The sequence below is a fragment of the Pygocentrus nattereri genome, chromosome 24 (assembly GCF_015220715.1).
Source record: "Pygocentrus nattereri isolate fPygNat1 chromosome 24, fPygNat1.pri, whole genome shotgun sequence".
NCBI classification, from domain to species: Eukaryota; Metazoa; Chordata; class Actinopteri; order Characiformes; family Serrasalmidae; genus Pygocentrus; species Pygocentrus nattereri.
The window spans coordinates 25,078,191-25,086,213 of NC_051234.1; the positions used below are offsets into that span (position 1 = coordinate 25,078,191).

Consider the following 8,023-nt stretch of genomic DNA (forward strand, 5'->3'; position numbering starts at 1 on the left):
CTTTTGGCTTAAGTTATCCAGCTAAGTGAGGAAACCTGCTTTGTAAAATAGCCTCCTGCATTGTGCACTGTAATGGTTTATTTATCTCGTTGGCTCCGCTGGGATTTGTGCGCTGGCTTAAGTTCTGTAGCCGTGGTGAAATGGATTTGCTGTGGCTTCCATGATCTTCTGCTTCCAATCACTTTAACACACGGTTCAGTGCGACCTTACATCCGGCCCTGTCTCCCACAGAAGGTCTCGGGCTGCAACGTAGAGTGGACAATGGAATGAGTCACAGTATCTAGTTTGATTGTTGTGACCCTTGGGTCACGGAGCACAATATGAACAAATTCAATTATAAAATCAACACTGTTTAGTACCAGTGCAGAACCCGTGGACTTCTGGAGCATAATTTCTTTATATGATGATACTTATGAGCCTCACACGGTGAGTTCTGTCAGGAACAGAATGTGCTGAAAGTTTACTGATGATAACGTGGGCCATCTTCTCTGATATTTTTAGCAACATGATGTTATTAACAGTATCCAGCTGTTATTATTTTTTTGTAGCAGCAATATTTGCAAAGCACTTAATGTTCTTTAGCCACAAGGCCATTTACAAGGCTAAAGTATATATATTACCTATGTGAAAACTTTTTTTTTTTGCAAGCATTTGTTAATTTATCAGCTATAATGATCAGATTAAGCCCAAAATGCTTTAGGCTTGTGAATTTGAATATGCATATCTACTCAAGTGTTATCATTCCATCCATCCACCAAACTCACATGAGCCAAGAGCAGCCAAGCAATGGGGAATAATACAAAATACAACGACAAGTCAGCGCCTCATGAAGAATCAGCTGTTTTTTCTATCATTTGTATCATTTTCCATTTATTCACAACTGCTATTTGCCATACATCAATAATCTAGACAAGGAGTGGAAAAAAATGTCTTTTAATGTTTTATTGAAAAATATAAATATAAGACATTCTCCTGCACAACAGAAAATTACTGCTTGCTCATTGTAGTTTATTAACAAACTTAAACAATGTACTGTATAAGGTACAATGCAACCGGATAGTCTATCAGATAAAATATCAACTTCAGTACAGTACTCTGAAAATATTTTCCTTCTTTTTTGTCTTTTTTTTGTCTGTGTTGGTGTCTCTTAAAAGAAAACGAATAATGCATCATTGCATTTATGCTACAGTTCTGATTCAGCACTTATACAACAATAATGCCAAAGTGAGGAGAGTTTTGTTTGTTTTTCTTTCTTTTTTTTTTCTTTTTCACACCCCATGACTTTTTTTTCTCTTTCTCTCACTCGACTCTATACGGAGGGGTTAAGTACAGTAGTAATAAATGGAGGGGGGGAGGGGGGAGGGGATGGTGAAAAGCAGCGATGTGGCGTAAAAATGTTCCTTTGGCAGCTCGCGCTCCCCTCGCGCATCCTACTTCTACTTCCCAAAGATCTCCATCATCTTCCGGTTGCTGTGGGCTTGCTGCGCGAGCTGCTCGGCCCTGGCCATCTCCAGCACCTCCCGGAGAAGGTGGAAGGTGAGGTCCAGGGAGATAGGAGGCTCCTCGGAGCGCCGCGCTCTCTCCTCCTGCTCCACTTGCTGCACCTCCTGCTGCTGCTCCTCCTCTTCTTGCTCCTCCTGGCCCGCCTGTCGCTCCTGCGCCCGCGCGTAACCCTCTGCGCCAACTTTGCCCTCCAGCTGCAGCTGCACGGCCCTCCTCAGCCACCTCCTGGGCTCCGCTTCGCGCTCCCGGTTGCCCCCCACGCGGATGAAATACTCCTCCCCGAGCCTGGCGAGCACGGGGCGTGCGCGCCTCGCCGCCACCTCGCGATCCGGCGCGCCGTGTGCGGCCACGAGCGCCACGAGCAGCACGGCGGCGGCGGCGGAGAGCACGTGGAGCTTCATGCTAGAGAGGAGCTACGGGAGGAGCTGCGGAGAGAGAGAGAGAGAGAGAGAGAGAGAGAAGAAAAGAAAGAAAGAGAGACTGGTGAATTGCGCGCGCTGGATCGGTGCGCCCTCTGCGCCCTCCCTGAGAGTATAAAAGCTCGGGTTCGAAAGTACGTGCGCGTGGTCAGCTGCTTCTTTTAGTGCACGACTGGGATTTCAGTGGAACGTTGGAAGTGCACGTTCCTTTGGAGACAATTACGCACAAACCAAAGTGCGCACGCTTTTACGCACGGCACGAAACCGGGCACCGGGCAAAATCTCCACCGCTGCATAGATGCAGTGACGTCTACAGGAGTGGACTAACTCTCATAGAACTGAATTAACACCTGCGATGATGCATTAGCACCTACAGAGTTGTATTAACTTTGCTGCAGTGCTGCGTAAAAACCTACGTTACGCTAAAACCTTATTCGCGCTTGCGTCTGTCCAGATGGACTTTTACGAAGCCTGTAGGTTCATAATTCTTCTTCTATTCATCTACAGCATCTACCCCGTGCATCACTAATGTGAGCTTCTTTAAAAGCGAGAATAAAGCTTTAATGAAAACGAATATGTACGAAAAACGTTGCGTACCTGTGCAAATGATAAATCCGTTGTTGTTTTTTTCTTTTTCTTTTATTTGCACTTGGTTTGCACTCTCCCCCAGCTGTGGCGTGCGGAGCTGTGAGTTTGAGCACTTTCTCCAGAGCAGGGATGGATTTGGGCTTTATATAGGCAGGGGAGGCGACATGTGTCACGCAGTTGGGCGCCTTGAGTCTGCGCAGAGGAGAAACGAGTGGACCTGAATGAACGTAAGTGAACACTTCGCTAGGAATCTGAATGACTCATCGTGGTGTGTGTATGCGTACGTGTGTGTGTGCGAGAGAGAGAGAAGGAGAGAGAATAAAGATGTAGTATAGAAACCTTTAGGAAAGCCTGAAACCCTCTGAATGTGTCCACCAAATTGGGTATATAATGGGGTTTATAATGCATTTTAAGGGCTCCATGGGGTAAATCAGCTCACAAACAGCCCAGACAAAGTGCTGTGGAAGTTTGTGTTGTGACTCTACAGTCTTAATTGTGCTAACATGAATGAATATGCATCGCTAATTAGAAAAAGCACAATCTAAGTGCATATAATTGGAGTAATCAATTCCTTGCTGCAGAGTGAAGGAGCTGCTGGTTGCCAGCATGTAAACACAGTGTAATGGACTTTATTAAAGCGCTGAGACAATGTAAGATCTAGATGCATGTAGATCTCTTAGAAGATGCTTTTGGCTCTGTGTTTATTTCTTTGTCAGATAAACATGCAATTTAGACTACAGAACAGAATTGATTCATTAGATTAATAGGCTGCAATTAGTGCAGAGCGATGGAGTTCATTGTGCACAAGCAAACTTTCCCTTTGATTTTATGCACACCAATGTACCACTGCTGACCCATGTCAACCCTTTTTAGTTCATGGTCACGTAACATAAATGTTCCTTAACAATTCCTTGGTTCTTTCTAGAACCTTTACATTTTATAAAGGTTCTTTAAACTTTAAGATTCTTCACATCCACTCAGCTCATTGACAACAATGGTTCTTCAACACACTGTGCAGTAAATGGTTCTATATGGAGGTGATAAAAAAAACTCAGAATGAAAATGCAATGACTTTTGATGCTACTGACTCTTAAACATTTTTAGTTTTGATTATGTCATTGTGCACCAGCGGGCAGGGAAAACTATCAACCAATAACACTGTAGCGTTCACGACTTTTAAAAAAGATGTGGCTTTTGCACAAGTCATGGTACTTCAACTCTTAACGGACCCTCAGTTCTTCCTACTCTATGCACAACATCTCAAAAACATTTCTTGAACATGCTACAGTGTCATGTTTCACCTTCCCCTCCCACCATCTCCACCCTATTGTCATTAACACTCAACTAGCTCAGAAACCCTCCCTGATGCTGCATTCATACCGAAATACGTTACAGTATGAAAGGAAAATACATCATTTCCCATTTTTGCTGGCTTTGATTAACGATGCTTCTCCCACAAATGTTGCAATCTTCAGAAAAATCCAATTCAATCTAAAGATAAACCGTAGCATATGATGCACATTTGATAAGATACAGAAATTTATTTCAAATTGCATTGTTTTTGTATTTATGACTTTTTTGTTCTTTTTTGCAGTTTTTTTTTGTAGTTTTTGTAATTGTTTAAAACAAGACAAGCAAATTCTCCAAAATTTCCAGCCTACCTAATGTTATGTAAGGTATGTTATGGAGTTATGTAGTGATTCTCTAGTAGTCCAATTTAATTCATTAATATATTTTGACAAATGCTGCATGGTACACCCACAGACAATTCCTCACTAGGTTGAATTGGGTTTTGTTAATGTCCTGCAAAACTTGTCCAACCTACTAGCAGAATGCTACCTGTTTATTAACCTCTGACCAGATGCCAATGATAAATGCATTTGTGGGTGGAGCATGGGTAAGTCAACTGTAGCGCACTGTGAAAATACAGACGTTTTCAGTGTTTTAATAATGTCAAATAGTATTTATTTTGCATATGTGTGAAAGGACATACTGTGAATACAGACTGGGTTGTAATGTAATCAAGCTAACATTAGCTTGGTAGCAAATTCATTATTGTTGTTTCCATACAGTCTAATTTAGCTAATTAGCTCCAACACAGTCCAGCTCGGCAGCTTAGCAAAGTAAACAGAAAACTCTAATGTAGAGAACCTAAATTCTAACTTAAATTCATTAGGCGGAATGGGATTTTCATCAGTGTAAGGCTGGCAACAGTTGCTATGCAAGGATGTATTTGTGAGTCTATACTGTAAAAAGTGGCTCTTCAGATCTACCTAAAAAATGACTTCATGTGGTAACAAGTAAATTAACTAGTTTTATTCAGCATAAATAAATACTTTGAATTAACATAATTTTTTAAGTTGAAAAAACTGGTTCAGTTGCTTGTTACCACATTAAGTCATTTCTTAGGTATATCTAATGAGCCCCTTTTTACAATGCAGTCAGAATTTACTTATGGCAAAGTCTGCCCATGTGGCACCTTGGCAATCCCGCCCACCAGTTATTTCCACTCATACAAGACCAGATCTGTAAATCCAAAAACTGGAAGGCATGTATTTGAAATCAATGAATAAATGTGGCAAAACCGGTGTTTGTTGTAAAATGTGTAAATAGTTTGTTCCTGTTGCCAGAAAACCTGTTTTTTTTTTCAGCTTGTTCTGGTTGGTGGGCGTGCACATGCCACCACACTGAGAGGGAGCTTTTCCCACTTTGGGCTTTAGCAGGAAGCTGATTGGCACATCTTATTTAAGGACAGGATTTTCTCCATAAAGCAACACCATATTGAGCTTTCCAAGCTTATTCATTTTTCAACCAGTGAGCAGTATCCTCATTTATAATGTCTCTACAATGTCTTTTGCTAAGTTACATTGGCCAGTAATCCAATTTAACCTAACCAGAAATAGTAGCACACAATTCAGTCAACTTCTCTACATTCATAACATGTTATTAATTTCAAATGTTATTTCAAATTATGTGTGTATAAAAACACTGTTTGGATAGTTTGGGTACTTTTTTTTTTTCATTCTGTGGGCAGAGCAAGAATCGGTCAGTAAAGTCACGAGTGCAAACTGAAATGATTCTAATCGAGTGTGGAGGGGTACGGGTTTGGCCAAATTTGCAACATGTCAGTCGCTGAGGCTGAGAACAGCCAGAGCTGCAGAGATTCATTATAGATGCACAGCAGCAGGACGACGTCACCGCTGTCTGCTTCTGCCATCCGCTCTCTCTCTCAGCCTGGGCCAGGAGGGAGGCATGAAGATGGAGCACTTCGACCCGAGCTCCTTCATAACTGCCCTCAGAATGCCAATCAGACCCTGCTGTCCCATGAAGCCTCCCAGACCCAACACACAAAGGGCTAAAAGACGAAGGTGATCCAGTGGCAGGATGTTTTAACCCCCTGAACCGCTGGTTTATTATTTAGCTGAATAGACTTATAATTACTGCTATGATTATAAAAGCACATTTTAATAGTTTCTAATTGGAGCAATCAGTTCCTTGCTGCAGAGTGAAAACACAGTGTAATGGACTTTATTAAAGCACTGAAGTAATTTATAGGTGTAGATGCCTGCAGATTTCTTAAAAGATGCTTTTGGTTCAGTGCAGGTTATTTTTTGGCAGATCCGTTCTACTAGAGAACAGAATTTGTTGACTACATTAATATACATAGCTTGAGCTTGTTTCCAGATTTCATGTGTGGGTCATGTTATATCTCACTTTTCACTAAAATGCATCCCAGTGTGGCCAGATGAAATCTGATGTTATTTTCCTGTGTTAAAAGACACATACATTTATTATATCCTCACTTATTAGTCAGAACTCAACAGATGTATTTCCTCTTACATAAATGTATACAGATATAGGAAACACATTCCATTTACACCTCTGTCTCTGACCACCTCCAAATTTGTTCTGAATGATCCAATCATGATCCTATCACAATGTGTCCTTAGCATTTGAAGAGTTTCATTCCAAAATACTGTATGTCCATATGTACCAATTTTGGATATAAAGAGTTTTTTGAAAAGAACAGAAGCTGACACATATCTCAGTGATATGTCTGATACATGTAAATCATTTAAAAAAGAAAGTTCTTTAAGTGTCTATAATGCATTTTGGAACTAGACTATATATAAAAGTATTCAACATAAGCAGGATGTCAATGATTACATGGTCTTCACATAATGACATCAGTCCATAAACAAACTATTGCTAGAATCTGCCTGCTGCTCACGCCAGTGCCCAGTGTCCATAGCCATATGTGTGGACATCAACCTAAACACAACTGCTGGAGTTAATAGCTTTCCAAATGTACCATTTTATTGTATTAGGCCTGTGTACTGCGCATGTAAAAGAATGGGATTAGCCATTTTTTAATGTGTTGTAGACAGTTTAACACTATGTAGGGGTTGGAACACACAGAAACATTACAATATTGATGTTACTTGGAGCAAACCAGTTGATTTTCTTGTCCATTTATGGGCTTTAGTGCAAGTTTAGTAACAGAATTTATGATGTACTGAGACACTCTTAAGATGTAGATGCATGCAGATCCCCCATGCTTTATGTACTTTGACTTCTTTGTCAGATTATATAGTAACTCCTATAAATCTAGGTTTAAGTATGAGGAACTGAAGTGAGTCCCAGATACAGGCCCCTACCATTTACAGGGGTAATATACAGTTTATTAAATGGAAATGCCTCCAGCCCTTTCAGTCCTACGCAGGTGTTCCTCCGATACCCCTCGATTCTGACGCAAGATCTCTATCTCTAATATTTGAGTGCAACAAAAACAAAAGTTACTGTGGAAAAAAGTAAGGTAAACGTAAAAGGTAATTATGTTCCAGATTTGCAGAGGAACCCTAGGGATAATAGCGTCAAACAACGAGAAAAAGTGGATCTATCCTGAGAATAATGTTATTAAGGATAATGACCGCATCCATCTCAAGACGGAGCTGACAGGTGCAGAAGGCAGCAGCCATCTTAGTTCTATTTATGGCACTTTGGTCTACCTAGTCTGTCAAAAAAGTTTGAGTTAATTCACTCAAATTTACCCTGGTGATTCACTCTGGAAAATTAATTATTAAATTATTCAACAGCGAGGATGCAGCCTCTCCTCTTCGCCTTTTCACCTCAAAGGGGAATTTAACAGCGCTCCGAATCTATTGGAAGTGCATTTATCTCTCAGACTTATTGCTTTTTGCCATGTGTGGGAGAGTTCATTTTGATTTATTGCATGGAGGCTCAAAGCAAGTGGTGGGGTCAAAAGCTCAAGTGTTCCTGTGTTAGACAGAGCAGAGCGATTTCCAGCCTTGCCCCACAGCGGCGGGGTCTAGCCTGAGACGCTGAGGCTTTCTGACACAAATCCACAACACCGCCACAATTGTGGGGCAAATTTGCTTGTGGTCATTGATGTCATGGCAATTTTTAATCATTGCTTTAAGTGTCCTTAAGTGGATCACAAAGCGTGTCGTGACGCAGCGCAGGAAATGCTAGAGGCCCGGGTTTCTAAGTTT

General features: G+C 41.2%; 1 protein-coding gene across 1 annotated transcript; it reads right to left on the minus strand.

Annotated features, from left to right (window-relative positions):
• Positions 1 to 997: 997 nt before the first annotated feature.
• Positions 998 to 2,626, minus strand: crhb (corticotropin releasing hormone b). Its single transcript, XM_017716777.2, has 2 exons — positions 2,520 to 2,626; positions 998 to 1,928 (listed from the first exon to the last, which is right to left on the minus strand). Exon 2 carries the CDS (start codon positions 1,902 to 1,904, stop codon positions 1,437 to 1,439), a length of 468 nt encoding a protein of 155 aa, XP_017572266.1. The 5' UTR covers positions 1,905 to 1,928; positions 2,520 to 2,626; the 3' UTR covers positions 998 to 1,436.
• Between the last annotated feature and the right edge of the window lie 5,397 nt (positions 2,627 to 8,023).

Excerpts from the sequence above, each read along its gene's own strand:
- crhb (XM_017716777.2), bottom strand. The coding sequence starts at position 1,904 with ATGAAGCTCCACGTGCTCTCCGCCGCCGCCGCCGTGCTGCTCGTGGCG.